The sequence below is a fragment of the Physella acuta genome, unplaced genomic scaffold (genome assembly GCF_028476545.2).
Source record: "Physella acuta isolate Inbredline_101_S28 unplaced genomic scaffold, ASM2847654v3 ptg000242l, whole genome shotgun sequence".
NCBI classification, from domain to species: domain Eukaryota; kingdom Metazoa; phylum Mollusca; class Gastropoda; family Physidae; genus Physella; species Physella acuta.
The window spans coordinates 27,672-46,840 of NW_026731761.1; the positions used below are offsets into that span (position 1 = coordinate 27,672).

The following is a 19,169-nucleotide window of genomic DNA, read 5'->3' on the forward strand; positions in this document are numbered from 1 at the left end:
GATCCTACTGACCAAGGAGTGGATATATGACTATCACGATACCTGCATATATTATTTACTTGACAGGGAATCGGAACTTCAAGTTCAATATTCGATCTCGCCTTTCAATATAATAGGATTTAGATACACGTTAGTTTTAAAAAAAAAAACAACAGTCCATGCATTTTTTTTGAACACTTATTACAGTAACAAAGTTAGGTTAAATATAATCTATAAAACATACAGACATTTTTGGTTGCAAAATTACGAGTTGTCATCTAGAGAGGGACTTGTAGTTTAAATTTTTTTCCTGTTTTGTTCTCAGAATCGTTTGGCGTTGATTTGAATCTTGCTGCTGCTGTTTGTTTTTAATTCTGGAAGTTAATGAAATACAAATTAACGAGTTAATTACGGTCATTGTGGATTAGGGTCACTTACTGCCAATTTGGATTAGGGTCACTTACTGTCGCTATGGATTAGTGTCATTTGTGATCAAGGTGTATAAGGGTCAGAGGCGTAGCGAGGGGGGGGGGGGGCGGGGGACATATGTCCTCGGGCGCTGATCTTAGGGGGCGGCATAATGGGTTGGAAAAAGAAATTGAAAGTTTGAGGGGGGGGGGGGGGGGGGGGTGTAAATCAAAAGTTCGGGGGGGGGATGCAAATCGAAAGTTCGAGGCGGGGTGCAAATCAAAAATTTGAGGAGGAGGGGGGGGGGGGTGCAAATCGAAAGTTTGTCCCCGGGCGCCGGGAAGGGTCGCTACGCCTCTGATAAGGGTTACGTCATTGTCAACGTGTTTCATAAACAAATATCGACTTACATATCTCCTAGGTGCAGGTACAGGCTTTTTATATCCGTACTGAAAAAAAATTAATTGTCAAAATTAACACATTCACCACTTCAACAAATATAGTTACGTTTAAAAAAATTATCATATGTGCTAAGTTATTCATCTGAAGTAGCCACCATATTTAAATTAGAATGCATCATACAAAAATATACATTACAATGGCAATTATTTGCATTAGGTATAAATAGGACTTAAATAGGCCTAAAACAGAACATAAAATTGGTCTTTGAGTATATTCAGATTCCAACTACCTAGGCCTATGTGACGCTGTTGACTATATATACAATAAATTATAAAAATATATATATATATATTAGTGCAACAGGCATCATTCTATATGGAAAATGAATAATTAAAAAGGGTCTTTGAGTCCACCCAGCTTTTATGTTACCAGGCAGGATTTTGGAATTATTTGACTCGGTGTTCACCAAATGTATCTAAAAAAAACAACTCTATCTTAATTGATACATTAGCTGTCTAGTCAGAATAGTGCGCTTTACTTTATGTATAAAACTTTTACATATTTAAAAATAAAACTGGGTTGAGAAACATCCCGTTTTGTGCACATGCCATCCCGTTTTGTGCACAGGCCATCCCGTTTTGTGCACAGGCGACTCAAGGTGGGGTTTCGCCCTAATAAAAGTCCCCCCCCCCCACTACGTATGTGACCTTTCTAGTTGTATGCAGGACGTAAACTGAGAACCCAACACTTACCATTCTGTTGTCGTCGTCGTAATCCCAGATCTCCGACCCTGCCCTCAGACGTGGAGACATGGCGTTAGGCTGTGGAATAAAAGTTTTCTCGTCATGTATCTTTGTCTGTTCCAAACAAGAGGCGTAGATACGTTGAACGTGTGTATTTTAATAAATGTATCTAGGGCGGCTTATTTTTTTGGGGGGGGGGGGACTTAAATGTTTGTTAGAAACTAAACTCAATATGAATTACTTTAAAAAAAAAAAGCTAAATGGGTGCAACTTGAGTATGTGTATAAACCGTAAATTACATTTTCTTAATTGTATATTTTCAGCTGCTTGCCGATATCAGAAATTTATTTGAATATTTTTCGCTTTAATACACAGACGAATTTAAACACTGCATTTTCGATTGGGAAAAAACAATAGATGGAAAACAAAAATTCTATTAAAAGAAACGGTAATTTCAGGTTGTTAAACTGTTTTTGAATCGTTTCCTTGACACAAAACTTCACTTCAAGTTGCAAATTCTAAATTGTATGAACTCACCACAGTAGATTCCCTCCTGAGATTAGAGTAATCGTAAACTTTTCCTGTTGTTGGTGTCATCGGCTGGCGTAGTGGGTAGTCGGTATTGTTGCTAGGCTGATACATCACAGACTGGGACACAAATAAAATTTTACATCAAGAATTTAACTAGAGTTACTTCCCTCAACATAGAAAACTTGCTCAAAGAATATGAACACATAAGAATAATCGAAATCCTATATAATAATTGACAAAGTTTGTTTGGCTTTAACCTCAAGGGAAAACAACCAAAGAAATATCGAACACTTAACAAGCATGGAAGAGTTACGGGTAAGGAAAGCAAATGGAATACTTTTGAGATAAAAGATGTGTTTTTTCTTCTTTAAGAATGTCCTCTGACAGGACTCGATGCCCGTAGATTGTAAGTACTTAATGAACCACAGGCTAGAATATAGTACCATAGGCGGACTAATGCAATGACTTGCCGGTACCTTAGAATCGTTATCATCGATCTCCATGTAGACTGAGGACTTCCTTCTCATGTTGTACAGGGGATTCTGGGAGAAAATAAAATATCACTTGTTAGCTTTATATTCATTGGAAAATATAACATATACACACAAAATAAATATATAATGTAACTTTTACTTATTTCTACATCGTAGACTATAGGTCTACTACTTAATAATAAACATAAATATAGATTAAGAAAGTCTTGATATTATTATACACAAGCTTTATATACGTAATTTACTATGACAACATACAACACACTCATTTATAATATATCTCTCTCTCTGTCTCTCTCTCTCTGTCTCTATACATACATATTTATAAACACACACATATATATACATACATATATATATATATATATATATATATATATATATATATATATATATATATAAATGTGTAGCCGATATGTGTATGTGTGTGTATATCGACAAAATATAGAGCTACGTCTAAATTGTCTTCCTCAACGATAAAAATAAATAAAATACAATAAAACGAAAAGTTAATTGGGTGAGGGGTGTAAACAAAAAGTTACCCTTGTGAAAGTAGGTCCTCTCAAATCGGCTGGGACGGAGGAGCGACGTCTCTGGGCCAAAAGGTTGAAATTGGAATTCTGGGAAAGGTACACGGACGGACAGTGAAGGTATTGGGGTAAATAAGGTGAAAGGTCATTGTTCCCTCACAAGGTAAGTGTTAATTTAAATAAATCTATATTAGAGTGGGATGTTAGTCCAGCTGGTCACAACAGAATGTTAAAAAATATTTTGCTTTAAATTAATTTATATAATTTGAAATTTTTTTGTTATATGACAAGTTGTTTATGCTTTACAAAACAAATAATAGAGCAATAGGACAGGTACATATAGATTGTATAAAAGGCAACAATTTGTAATGACAAAACTAAAGAGTTCTTCACGTCTATATAAACCAAGATATAGATTATACATTTAAATGCTAACAGGTGTAAGTTCATATCTATATAAAGTAGCACTATAGACATAAATTATGATTACAAGCAGGGCCGGCGCTCACATCTATCATATATATAAAATAGCAGTATAGACATAAATTATGATTACAATGCCAAATGTGGACACAGGTACACACCAGAGTTGTTCTAGCCAGACCTGCATCACGTCTGACTAAAACCTGTCTTTTCTAGAACTATGTCGTGTACCCGTGTCTACATTTGGCATTGTAATCGTAATTTATGCCCATAGTGTTATTTTGCTTAAAAATCCTGCTTCCAACTTCTCGTAATGTTTTATCTCTAAAGCAGAGGCTTGCTTCTAAATTTCTTCTGATTCTTAAAGTATAAAAATATTGATAATGATTATTTAAAAATAGATGTTTTTATTGATAATATATCAATTTTCCTTAGTTTATCTTGAAATGAAACTTAAAATTTTAGAACTTTTATATTGATGTTACATTTTTTTTTACAATTCAAATTAATTTTTCTAAAAGACTTAATCTGTAAACTCGAGTCGATCAGATTTTGGATTCATACTCTGGTATCTTTAGATCAAACATATCCGTTTACTAGCTTTAAAAAAAAAACCAATGTAATTAATTTTAAGCTTTAATTTAAAAAAAAAACCAATTCCTCCACAAATTTGAGCATATGCGAACACATCATTCCCCAAACACGATATTCTATGTAAGTCGGTTGATATGTTTACTTTTGAAAATACTTTTCAGAAACATTATTTTTTTTACATAACATTACTGTATGATTTTAAACTATTTAGAAAATGATTAAGATTTTAATCAAAAGCAATATATATATATATATATATATATATATATATATATATATATCTATATATATATATATATATATATACTTGATTTTGATAATCACTAAACAAACCAGCTATACTTTTCACATTTGAGATGAAGGGCTAACGAGGAAAATTAATTTAGTAATATATAACAGAAAAAACGTAAGATGGTTAAAAAAATTTAAAAGTTGATTAGCAAATAATTGGATGAGTAAATCATTTTGAGAGTGAGCAGCAAAAACCCTGGGGTATTTTGTTAATTAAAACTGGGGTTTGGGTTCAAGATAAAAACAAATGGCACACCGCAGACGAGAGTGAACTTTGAACTTTACCTTCCGTAAGTTTGTTGCGTCGATCGAGTCACGTGATCGGTTTGGTCCTCGGTTATAATAATCAGGGCTCTGAAACACAAATGTAATGTTAAGTTATAATAATCAGGGCTCTGAAACACAAATGTAATGTTTAGTTATAATAATCAGGGTTCTGAAACACAAATATAATGTTAAGTTATAATAATCAGGGCTCTGAAACACAAATGTAATGTTGAGTTATAATAATCAGGGTTCTGAAACACAAATGTAATGTTAAGGCGATAGAATTTTTTCGCCCCCCCCCCCCGAAGAGATGCTTGGAAGAAACTCTGTGAGCATTGGAAGCAGTCCCTCATTCTGGAGGATCAGGGTTTTATTTCAGGTATTTTTTTTGGGGGGGGGGGTCGTATAAATTTTGGGTGGGATGATGACCACTTACAATATTCGGGAGATGTCAGAGTTGAACACTGGATTACGTATATTTTTTCTATATAAAATATTTTTTCTTTCATCCGGTTTGGGGATATGGGGGGGGGGGGGGGGTGGTGGCAGTGCCTACCAGGAGAGAAGCTTGAAAGAAATTCTGCAGGAGATACTCTTCTGCTCTCTAGCTTGGTCGCTGGATTATGTAGACCTTGGCTTTAAATTTTAATCTCCCCCCCTCCCCCACATACATTATACATGTCGATAATACTGTTATCTCTGGCCATACGGCTTAAAGTAGGTTTATCTAGGTATTGAGGAAGTCATTGTTTTGGGCTTGTGGTTTGAGATTTCTTAAAATTTGGCATGACTAGATATGGGTCAACGCGATTAGGGATGGTTAAACGTTTTGTGTCTGAAGTAGATTACACGTTAATATAGCTAGGAAGCGATTTGATATCGTACGTTATCAAGACACTAAAGTTTCTAAAAAAATTAACTCACATTTTCCACTAAAGTTACTAGAAAAAAATAAACTCACATTTTCCGCTAAAGTTACTAGAAAATATAAATTGACATTTTTCGCTAAAGTTACTAAAAATAAACTCACATTCTCCACGTCCTCGCTGATTCTCACGCGGCTCTGTCTCCTCATATCGAAGGCGTCGGATTGTTTTCTCGTATCCATGGCAACGATGGGCCCCCTGTAAAACAACAGTACAAAAAAAAACACCTCAATATTTTCCATTCAATACGACAAGAGCCCGTGTCGACTTGAGCGAAGGCAGACATTGAAAGCAATGCCATTAGCTGCATGAATGTGCTGTGGCGACCCAACACATAACGAGCAAAATGTTGATGTGAGTTGTTCGGTTATTGTCAGAAAAGTTGTCTAAACATTACGTAGCCAAACCATTGACCCATCCCTCTTTACCCTTATTTAAATTAATTAAAATTAAATGTTACAAATCAACATATTTAATATAAAATAAAACGGTTAAATAAAAAAAAATTATACATGACTATAGGCCTTTTTGTCTGACTGTGTGGCCTAGCGGTAGAGCGCTAGGCTGCTAACCCGAAAGTATCGTGTTCCAATCCGGGTTCAAGTCAGTAGGACGTCCTTGGATCGACCCAGCTCTGATGGGTACCTAATTAACGTAGGGAAACAAAGGCGGCTGGGCATAGTGACGACCACATTATCCCACTTGTATGCCGAGGTCATTCAAACAGATGAACTCTACTTCGTCTGTCCCATGTGTCTTAGGCACAAGGGGAAACGATGATGATAGGCCTTATTGTCTTGGTAAAGAAGTTTACACCTTTTATGAAAATAAAACCCAAAGCAGGCTAATATCAAGTTAGACAACTGCAGCTAGCCTTGTTTTCCAAAGACGAGAGTTATCTTACATGGCGTTCAATGAACCTCATATCAGATCATAAATTGTCGTGTAATCAAACACACACACAACACTACTGTTTAATCAAACACACACAACACTATCAAAGCGTTTTATCATTTTCTACACTATAACTCCCAGCACACACACAAACACACACATACACACAAACGTCACGTGATTAGCTCTTGCTACATCCTAGCTAGCACACTCAGTACCGGATTTACGGATAAGCTAAAAAGCTATAGCTTAGGACCCCCAAATTGTTTTCCAAAGGAGCAATACTCATATATACTCAAATATACTGCTTCATTATTTCTCTGAATGAAAACTATGTATAAGACAGAACATCTTCGATAACATAAAACATCTAGCATGGGTGGGGCCCCATATCTCAAATAGATCAAGTCCTTATAGAGCCTAAATCCAGTCCTAAGCACACACACTGGTAGCTAGTACAACTCAGTTTACACGGACTAATGTATTTAGGCATAGGTCAGGTGACATCACGGGTCCTGGGCCCCAAACAAGCTAATGGGGTTAAGGTCCTGCTAATTGGCATAGAAGAAACATCTTAGTGGGTTGTACAATAGCTTGCACAACTTTTCTACTTTTCTACAGTCTCAACTTCGATCCAGGTTTTCTGTCTAACCACCTATTTTGCATTTAACAGGTCTATCAGACATTTTAAATAATCTAACACAGAGACCTAACGTACATGTCCACCTTAACAACTAAAAGGTCCACCTTACACAGTGAGACCGCTGACAGGACCTTAGACCTTACCTGACCATAGGGAAGCGATAATCCGATCCATAGCTCTCCACGATGTCTCGTGGGTTTCTTGTGCTGGGCTGAATACTGGATGTGGATATGGTGTATGGATTCTGACGCATTTGGGCCTGTTCGGGGCCTGGACTTCTATAAATAGTTATTCACAGGTTATATATATATATATAAATATATAAATATATATATATATATATATATATATATATATATATATATATATATATATATATATATATATATATATATATATATAAACTGTATATATATATATAAACTGTATATATATATATATATATATATATATATATATATATATATATATAGATATATATATATATATATATATATATATATAGGCTATGAATATATAGGCTCTCTCTCTCTCTCTCTATGTGTATATATATGTATATATATATGTATATATATGTGTATATCAATAAACACACACACACACACACACACACACATATATATATATATATATAAATATATATATATATATATATATATATATATAACCTGTATATATATATATATATATATATATATATATATATATATATATATATATATATATATATATATATATATATATATATATATATATATATATATATAAATATACAGGTTTTATATATATATATATATATATATATATATATATATATATATATATATATATATATATATATATATATATATATATATATATATATATATATATATATATATATATATATATATATATATATATATATATATATATATATATATATATATATATATATATATATATATATAGGCTATGTATATATAGGCTCTCTCTCTATATATATATGTATATATATGTGTTTATATATGTGTATATCAATAAACACACACATATATATATATATATATATATCTAATATATAAAGCTCAGTTCTGTATGTAATGCATTTGTATATCGTTGGAATTGTACGAATTTAAAAGTTAGAAAATTATCGTGCGCATTTGTCTAAATTTATGAGCTAAAAAATTACTATTGAAAGTGTTGGGAAATAATTTTCATTTTTCAAATTATAGTAATAATTGTCGGCATGTTCATTAAACACAAGTTTTAAAAAAAATATCATCTTTTACAAAAATTCTAATTGTGTCTTTATTTAGTCCTATAGCACTTACTTCCCTTTGATAAATTAGGAAAAACACAATTACTTCCCTTTATAAAACCATTGCATTCCGTGAAAATAATTTACTTTTTAATTACTTTGTTTTGGTGTTGGGAAAAAAAATAATTACATAATTAGCGGGGATTGATCAAGTGCAAATGTTGTAGGTATTTTACGGATAAGCTTGGAGTATTAAAATTGTTTATTAAATTGAAACAGGCGCGTTCGTTTAAGTGAGTGCAAAAGACTGTGAATAAGTTGGGGTACTATAGTCGTTCATTAAGCTAAAACAGGTGATTCCGCCCCGGGCGTTTATGTTCGCGTTAGTGTTTTCTTTGTGTTTAGGTGGGTTTGCGTTAGTGGTTGCGTTTTAATTTGGTTCGTTTTTGTTCTTTCTTTTTTCGTTTTTGTTTGTGTTTTTTTTTGTTTGGGTTTGTATTTGTGTTTTTGGTTGGTTTTGCGTTTGGATTTGGTTTGTTTTCGTTTGCTTTTTTCGTTGATTTTTTTTTTTGTTGGTATTGGTGTTTGTGGTTGGGTTTGTTGTTAGGTTTTTGTTTTCGTTTGCTTTTTTGTTTGTTTTTTCTTTGTGTTTGTATTGGTGTTTGTGGGTGTGGTTGTGTTTGTTGTTAAGTTTTTGTTTTCGTTTGTATTTGTAATTGTGTTAGCGTTATGTTTGCGTTTTGTTGTTTTGGTTGGTTGTGGTTTGGGTGGGCAATGCCGGGTTTATGATGATTACTAAACACACAGGTAATGGTCTTTAACAGAAAGGTTTTTCACAGAAGCCAGAGCAGGGCCTGGCCGGGACGGCTAGTTTATATATATATATTTATATATATATATATATATATATATATATATATATATATATATATATATATATATATATATATATATATGCTTATAATATAACATGATAATCTGTACTTGTAAATAGCACTATCACAATATAAATATTTCAAAAGGGTGGTTAAACTTGTATACCACACATCACAGTACCTAAAGGTGACGTCATTGCTGACTTGACTCATCTTGTAGTTCTGATGGAGGCCATCTTCAGAGTCTTTGAAGGATTGCCTAAAAACAAAGACAGAAAATAGGAGGCTGTAAACACTAGAATCTAATTTTAAAAAAAATGTGAAAATTAGCCTCTTAATTAATTAAATTAAAACGTAATTAAAAAAAAATTATTATATTTACTCCGAAGCATCGTCCTTGACCGTATCATTCGGCCGAACCTTCGAACTCTTTTTGGCGCAGATGACGATGATGATGATGATGAAGATTAAGACCACGCCCCCTCCCGTGCCTCCAGCTATGGCGATGATGTTCTCCTTACTGAGCGCCAATTTCTCGGCTTTCTGCTCGCAGTTCTCGCCGCCATAGATGTAGTCGCCGTCAGTCGCACATCTAGATAGGAGTTATGGTTCTTTGTTGTTAACACTTCTCCATACAAGTACAAGGGCAAGATACTTTTAAAAAATGTGTACATAATTTGGTATCTTAATTAAAAAAAAATTGTTGAAGTGTCAAAATATATTTTTATTTATGGGGAATAAGTTAAAAAGAAAAAACATTCATTGCCAAAGTAAATTTCGTTGAAAAAAAAACAACTCTTCTATAGACATGACTGGGATGGGAATGACCGGAGAAAGCTTGAGTTGGGTGGGAGACCCGGATGTGTGGGATAGATCAGCGATAGGGATACGTGAGACTGGGATAGGGATATGTGAGACTGGGATAGGGATATGTGAGACTGGGATAGGGATATGTGAGTATGGAGACAGGGATAGGGATATATGAGACTGGGATAGGGATATGTGAGACTGGGATAGGGATATGTGAGACTGGGATAGGGATATGTGAGACTGGGATAGGGATATGTGAGACTGGGATAAGGATATGTGAGACTGGGATAGGGATATGTGAGACTGGGATAGAGATATGTGAGACTGGGATAGGGATATGTGAGACTGGGATAGGGATGTGTGAGACTGGGATAGGGATGTGTGAGACTGGGATAGGGATGTGTGAGACTGGGATAGGGATGTGTGAGACTGGGATAGGGATGTGTGAGACTGGGATAGGGATATGTGTGACTGGGATAGGGATATATGAGACTGGGATAGGGATATATGAGACTGGGATAGGGATATGTGTGACTGGGATAGGGATGTGTGAGTCTGGGATAGGGATGTGTGAGACTGGGATAGGGATGTGTGAGACTGGGATAGGGATGTGTGAGACTGGGATATGTGAGACTGGGATAGGGATATATGAGACTGGGATAGGGATATGTGTGACTGGGATAGGGATATGTGAGACTGGGATAGATATGTGAGACTGGGATAGGGATGTGTGAGACTGGGATAGGGATGTGTGAGACTGGGATAGGGATATGTGAATCACAGATTGAGATCTCTGGCTGAAATAGCAGAAGACACAACAATCAAGAAACAAACTAGAGAAGGTGGCTAGAGACCTAAGACTTGTAACTTTGATAAAACGATACTCTCTTACAGCATCTGAACTTAATTCATAAAAAATACGGAGCTAGTTTATGGTGTGACTTACTTGCAGACTGCCTCATAATTCTGATTGATTACACATACACCACCGTTCAGACACGTGTTCATGTCTAAGCACTTGTTGTTACACGTCACCTCTTTGCTAGAGTTTACACACTTCGAATCTAAGGGACAAACGCCTGGTATTTGACAGGGACCTGTTTGCCTGGCGAGGCTTAAGGCTGAGGAAATTTTTTCGGCTTTATCACAGAAGTATTATCCATAGTTAATAACTACATGTACTTTGACACATATTTGAATACATTTACATACATATTCATACGCATACATATATACACCCACTCGCACACCAACCCACACGTAAAACACATCCGCACATCCGCCCCACACATACACACATTTTATTTTTGATCTTCAAGATTATTAAATATTACAGCGTGGTCGGATGGTAGACTGGCAATGAGAAGAAAATCTCGTTGATGTTATATAATAAAGTTTAAGAAACAATAAAAAAAGTACGTCTTATAAAAAGTCATTATTTAGACGGAGATGATAGATGATTAGCGTTACCGTTAGTGAATTTTTGCTCAGAGTTACGAACATCCACATTAAGGTCTTTATCTAGATCACGACTTATGTTTTTTAACTGGTTTTCAAGAAGTGCCCAGTTATTGTCTTGGTACTTTACGTGCAGAGTGTACTCGACGCCAAGACTTCCGTACCTGAAACACGGACATCACAAAAATCAACATCTAATATGTTTGTGACATGAATCTGTAACAACACAAAACACAGCGATAGCAACGTTGCTACGCAATTCTTCATGAGGTAGAGATCCATCTTTTTTACAGCCCCATTATCTTACATAATAATTGGCTAAGTTAGTCTGTAACTTCAAAGGGAAATACCCACAGAAAGGGGTCATCCATTTATGACGTCCACAAAAATTTGGGACTTTAGAACCCCCACACGCGTCCAATTTCGACGACCCCCCCCCCTGGTTGTGGACATCCACGAACATTTAGTAGACCTCTCAATACATGCTGCAAAATTACTAATTCATATACATGTAATGTGTACATTAACTAATAATGTAATATAGACATTTGATATTTTCGGTAACATCTATTCCTAGGCCTAAATAATAATTGGGAGTAAAACTTTTCCAAGATGTCCGTAAGTCTACAGCGTGTTAACCTACCGTGTGAATGTGCTACGACTATCTAAAATTGTTCTTTATTGAAAGAATGATCGCGCATGGACGCTGTGTACCCTGCCTCTAGAACAGGGGTCTCCAAACTTTTCAGTCCGACGGCCGCATTAACTATCAAATTTCAGTTCGGGGGCCAGTTTCTTCCAGGCATGTCTTTGATTTTTCTGGGCAAAATTCCTCAACAAACGATTTTTCCGTGGACAAAAAGATCTCCGCGGGCCGGATGAGGGGACTTTGCGGGCCGCATCTGGCCCGCGGGCCGTAGTTTGGAGACCCCTGCTCTAGAATTTAAAGGCTTTTTTTTACCACTATTTGTTATAAAGAGTCAGAGGTTGCAGGCAGTCTTGCATCTTTTTTTTTAATTGAAGATGCTGTACGCCGAACTTTTTACTTTTTTTTTGTGGCTGTCTATCCATAATCGACTATATGGGTTCGGGGAAAAAATCGGTTAATCAACGTGACGTCATTATATTACTTTTTTACTCAACTTTACGCTGCATTTGTTTCCATAACAAACCGCCTCTCCCCTTCTTTGTGTTCGCGCTGACCGTTAGCCCTACACACCTGACCAAGCGAGAACATTATACACGCGCTGATATTTAAATATCTAATTGTAACATGGTTGTTTTGAGTTTTTTTTTTACTTGACAAAAATGACTAGATCTACATCATCTTAGGCTTTGACACAAAATAATGATGTAGGCCTACTATGATTTAGCTACAATTGTTTGAAGTGTTTAAAAATAAACTTGAAATACCATGAATTATTTTTTGTTAGGCGGGTGGTAAACAGCTACATTAAGGATACATTTACCACGAGAACTGCCGATTTAATATCTAATCTACATGTTATATGCATATTTAAATTTATATTTTAAGTTATCAAATTTAAGTATTTCGTGGTTTAATTCCGCATGTGGACGTCCACCTTGACCCGAACCACCCCCTCCCCCCCGTCCAGATAAGTCAATTTTTTTGGACTCCCCCCCCCCCCCCCCCATGGATGACCCGAAATGCAAAACACAGGCAAATACAGGAAAAACGTAAAGATTTTTCTTTTTTTTTTAAAATACCAGTTGCTCGACAGGCTTAGCTGCACGCATTTAATAAAATAATGTTTTAGCTATACTGCTGAGCTAGATATACTTGTATAATCTTTGGAAAAAGAACAAAAAACAAAACAACTTTTTCATACCAAAAAAATCTATAACATTATTTTAATCTTAAACAAAAAATAAAATTTTCTGTATTTTACTTTATATAAACACGCGAGTTGTTAATTTCTGTTTTTTTCAAAATTATATTTTAAGACATAATTTAGGTAATAATCTTTTACCAACTATGCATTCAATCCGTTCTACATATAGATACATGTCCTAAAGTTGGTAGAAAATAGTTTTTTTTATCTTTCTAAATCATCCCATACCCTTTCATTGAAAAAGCGAAACATTACAAAAGCTAATAAGAGCTGTATTATAAATTTGTAGAAAATAAAACTCACCAAAATCTGTCTATGGTGATTTCCTTGAGTCCACTTACATTCTGGTAAATTTGAGAGAGCTGGAATATGTTTAAAATATATTTTTAGGTTAAAAAAACGTATCCTATGACAGATTACAGGTATTTACTGAGTTCGTTTTGTTTGTTTGTTTGCTGTCTTTGGGGTCATCCATAAATGACGTCAGGCTTTTTTTGACGATTTTTATCTCCCCCCCCCTCCCCTCCGTCACACGTCGTCACAAAAAGCCAGACCCCCCCCTAAAATGACGTCACACCTCAGCCTACAACCCCCCCCTCAAAATCGCTGTTGAATTTTTCTTAAAACATCGATATTTTTCCAAAATCTTGTCTGAACTCTGCCAACTTAGAGTATTTGATGAATTCGTATTACAATTTATTAAAACCGTTTTCTAAAAATTGAAATAACGGCTAAAACTCGTTTTCTAACATTGCTTTTTTATAATGCAAAAAAGTGACGTCACACCATCTGAACCCCCCTCCCCTCATCACACACCGCCACAAAATTACGGACCCCCTCCCCCCTACGATTGTGACGTCATTTATGGACGAACCTTTTAGCTATAATATTAGTACATTGGTCTCTTAAGAAATATTTACAATATATTTTATCATTGTATCTAAAAAATGTTTTAAATGGTTTTATTTCAATGTCAAAGCTACCGATATACATGAGCATCAAAATCAACAAGAATTAACCTAATTATGTCCCTGACTAATGATAACACTAAAACCAACAAGTAAAATGTTCTCTTGTTACCTTCTGAATGTAGTCATTCGATACGCTCTTGTATACATCTGAATTCGTATCATTGAGCTCAACTTTGTAGGTCTCGTTTTTATATTCTATCTCAAGTTGTATTGGTACAGTCAGCAGGGCTAGGAGTTTTTGACCACATCAACGTAACAGCATTTCAAAAAATAAATGGATTTAAATTAGAACACGCACACACAAATACATACAAACAGCAGCAACAACAACAACAACTAATAATAATAATAATAATAATAATAATAATAATAATAATAATAATAATAATAATAATAATAATAATAATAATAATAATAATAATAATAATAATAATAATAATAATAATAATAATGATAATAATAATGATAATAATAATAATAATAATAATAACAATAATAATATTATTAATAACAATAATGATATTAATAACAATAACGGAGGAAAAAAATAACAATAATAATAATAATAATAATAATAATAATAATAATAATAATAATAATAATAATAATAATAATAATAATAATAATAATAATAATAATAATAATAATAATAATAATAATAATAATAATAATAATAATAATAATAATAATAATAATAATAATAATAATAATAATAGTAATAATAATAATAATAATAATAATAATAACAATAATAATATTATTAATAACAATAATAAATATTAATAACAATAACGGAGAAAAAAAAATAACAATAATAATAATAATAACAATAACAATAATAATAATAATAATAATAATAATAATAATAATAATAATAGTAATAATAATAATAATAATAATAATAATAATAATAATAATAATAATCATAATATAACATTTCGTTTAACATCTAAACAGTAAAGTTAACAATCTATGCGCGATCGTATTGTAATCGTAATGAGAAAAATATGCAATATATTAAAAAAAAATTCTGGGTGCATTCCATACATGTGAAATGACAGCCTCCCACTTTGGAAACCGCTGTCATATGTCGCATTACGATTTGATGTTAAAGTGTGCACTGCACCGCAACATTCTTCTCTTTCTCAATCGTGTCAGTTGAGATCACCAAACTAGTCGCACTATAATTTCAAACCTTTTTTACCCCATCCATCATAGTAAAGTATAAAGTCTCAACAGGGTTTGCTCCTGAAGGTCTATTGACTGCAACTTCAGCCTGCATTTGCTTCCTTAGCATTAGTTGAACAAATAACACCAGCAAGGCGCCATTTTTTTTCGGGGTTCCTCTCCCAGATCGCTTGCTAACTACTCTGACCCCCCAACCCCGAAATGGTTATAATTTGCGCTGATCAAAGTACCGTCAAAATATGCAAGTCTTAGCAATCAAAATGGACAGTGTTTCTTCCAAACTTTTTTCTCCGAGGGGGGGGGGGGGGCACTTGAAATTTTCGGGGGTGGGGAGGACTAAAATTTCCAGGGGGGGGGGGGGAGTGGGGCGGCGGCTAAAATTTCCGCTGGGGGAGTGGGGCGGACACTGTTAAAAAGTATATATTTTCTATATACATTCCATTTCGTTCGGGGGGGGGGGGGGGCGGTAGACTTTTTTCGGGGAGCCCCCCTCCCTCCCCGAAGAGATGCCTGGAAGACACTCTGAACACTGATTATTTTAATGCTGTAATGAAGTGATTTGACTCACCCAAGGAGATCCTAGTGACGCCGAGGGTGGTTTGTTCAGGGGGCGGCGCTGTCCTCCTGGTGGTAACTGTCGTGGTAGAGTTTTCTGTTGGGTCTGAGGTAGTATTAGTATCTGGGGTATCTGTAGGGGCTGGGGTATCTGTAGGGGCTGGGGTATCTGTAGGGGCTGGGGTATTATTAGGGGCTGGGGTAGTGTTAGAGTCTGGGGTAGCTTCAGGGCCTGGGGTAGTAGTAGTAGGGGTTGTGGGAGCTGTAGAATTTGTGGTAATGTCTGGGGAATCCGAAGCTGCACCACCTATGGCGAAACAGCTATTGGCGAGACACGCCAGGGCAACGAGTATACTCAGGTTAATCCCGGTGTTTTGCATGTTGACAGTAGCAGGTGTTTTAAATCGTTCACGCTACGTATAAAAGATGTGGGATCCTAGGAAAAAACGAAACGTGAAATCTGTAAGTTTAGAAAATATAGAATGTCCACCACCGCCCCTCCCTTACCGCTCCCAGTCTTATGGCCAGTGGCGTTGTTAGGGCAAGGGTGGCGAGATCGGCCGCCTCGGGCGCACACCAAATGGGGGGGGGGGCAAAAAAGGTAGGAAAAAAATAATAAAAAGCTCAATTTGAGCTGCAATATTGAAATAAATAAACACAGTGGAAGTTGAGAAAACAAGCAACTACAAGGCTTTACACACTGGTTTAACTATTTTCTGCCCTAATTGTAACAGTCAAAAATATCTTAATAATCAGCGACTATAACGTTTGAAGACATACTAATTTGCCGAAATATATAGAACCAACAGAAATAGAACCAGGCTTTTTATATTTAAAATTACTTAATAAACGTTTTTACTATCAATTAGTACATTGTATCAAAGAGGTGAACGTTTAATTTTTTGTTTCATAACAACCTTCTAATTCTGCAATTTTTACATAGTTACGGCCACTGGGAAAAGGTGCAAGTTCTAAACGCGGCACAACGCGAAGAATGTTAATGCTTTGTTTCTTTGTTTACCTAACGGATAAATTTCAAAACAGCGATGTACTAGTTTTGAGATAGTTCTAAAGACAAGACCGAAAGATGACCGAAATAGCTTGCACCTTCTACAAACCACACTCAAAAATTTTCTTCTTTTTTATTGGTTTCATTTACCTAAAGGGGGTTATGCGCAGAAAAAAAAATCACCAAAGCCCTGATTTTTTCATTATAATGTTTGTCCATTTTTGTATTAAGAGAATAATAACTTTAATCAGATTTTTTTTAAATGTTTTTTTTTACCCCATTAATTAAAAATTAATAATTTTTTCCCAATATCACACGCTCTCTACGGGAAGTAACATATCCGCCATCATATTGTATTTGGCATAATTGGAAAGCTGGATCTCTCATGTATTTGATAATCGTATTTTCCGTCATCTTGGAAACACCCAAAGCTTTAAAATGACTTTACAAGTTACACAGAAATGCTATTTTCGTGACCTACTTTTAGCTGTTTTTCTCATTTCATAGATTTTTTTAAACTCTAAAAAACCTACTTCTTTTTTTTACTTTCTCGTAGATCTATATACGAAGCATAGAGAACGTCTTGTAATAGTGCAAAAAAAAAAATCTAGATTTTTACAAATCTCGACGTTTTACACCTCACTGATACGGAAAAACATAATTTTGCAATCTTGTCCGTATGTCTGTGTGTCTGTCTCTCTGTGTGTGTCTGTCTGTCTGTGTGTAAACACGATAACTTGAGTACCGTTACAGCTAGGTTGATGAAATTTCATTTATAAGTATTATATCAAAATCGTAGATCCTGATCAACTTTTGAGCGATTTCCGATAACCGGAAGTGGTACTTTTTCTACTTTGAATTTTTCAAAAACCTATAACTTGAGTACTATTTCAGATAGATAAATGAAATTTCACATGTAAGTAAAAGATCTAATTCTCTACCTTCTGTCAAATTTTGAGTAATTTCTGTTGATCGGAAGTACTAATTTACGCATTTTCCGACTTCTCAAAAAACGCATGTAAATTAATAAAGTACTAATAATATTGCGCACTATTATGCACATCTTTATTTGACATTCGCTTAGTGCGCAATTCTTTTTTCTACTAGATTCTATTCTATTTTTAAAAGTTTAAGTAAACAAAAATCATGTCTATATTTCGAGTTGCCATCCCACGTACTGTTATAAAGACTTACATTAGAATATTCGAGAAAGTTTTGGGGAGATCACTCCCGGTTTATTTAAACTAATAATGCGATTCCCATCATATTTTCAGTATTTGTGATACGTGTAATAATAGAACTTTTGTCACGAGGGAATCATGTTGGCTTTCTTAGAAAAAAAATTATTATAACAAATATGCAAATTTTAAAACTTTCGCATACTAAAAAGATTTCAATTTTCGGGCCTTCATCACTATTTACTCATAAACGACCAAAGTCAAGGTCCCTACCTGTGTTGCAGTTAATTTAATTAATGAGTGAATAATAATCCGTTACACACTGATTGTTCGAGTAACTCCAAAAGTTTTAAAATACAGAGGCCGAGGATGACGTCCTAGTATGCCAAGGTACAAGTGTAGCACTACACAACAACCGATAACCAACACGGTCACTGATAAAAAAAAAACATTAACTATATGAAGAATTTTGTTGGTTCATTTAATTACTACACCATCACCAATTATTCGAAAAAAATTAATGGTACACAAATTCGCACCGGAGTGAGGAGTCTGTCATTATTGTTAATCCGAGATTAATGAGCTATAACACTAAGTACGTGGAAGACAATCTCAATGTTACTGTAAGATTTGATCACAGTGCAAAAATAAAGCTTGGTATTAAAAAGAAAATTGGTACTCTATATTTAGAAACAGGAAGATTAAAGTCACATGATCAAACATGTGACGGTAACATCGTGTTGCTTTTTCAGAATGAAATATGATCTTAAAAATTAATGAGGCAATACAAAAAAACTTTGATTAATTAAATAAAACAATAGATTTGTTATTTACTCCTAATTTTTAATTTGTAGTTTGACTATACAAATTACAAAACCCATTAAAATTTAAAAAACTTTTTAAAAAT

At 34.4% G+C, this 19,169-nt stretch overlaps 1 protein-coding gene across 1 annotated transcript; it reads right to left on the minus strand.

Moving 5' to 3' along the window:
• Nucleotides 1–253: 253 nt before the first annotated feature.
• Nucleotides 254–18,931, minus strand: LOC131938332 (uncharacterized). Its single transcript, XM_059296338.1, has 17 exons — nucleotides 18,536–18,931; nucleotides 16,089–16,511; nucleotides 14,442–14,560; nucleotides 13,665–13,723; nucleotides 11,521–11,672; nucleotides 10,997–11,171; nucleotides 9,623–9,832; nucleotides 9,422–9,499; nucleotides 7,269–7,403; nucleotides 5,693–5,786; nucleotides 4,681–4,749; nucleotides 3,100–3,177; nucleotides 2,540–2,605; nucleotides 2,070–2,180; nucleotides 1,542–1,610; nucleotides 798–836; nucleotides 254–337 (listed from the first exon to the last, which is right to left on the minus strand). Exons 2-17 carry the CDS (start codon nucleotides 16,453–16,455, stop codon nucleotides 254–256), a joined length of 1,905 nt encoding a protein of 634 aa, XP_059152321.1. The 5' UTR covers nucleotides 16,456–16,511; nucleotides 18,536–18,931.
• Between the last annotated feature and the right edge of the window lie 238 nt (nucleotides 18,932–19,169).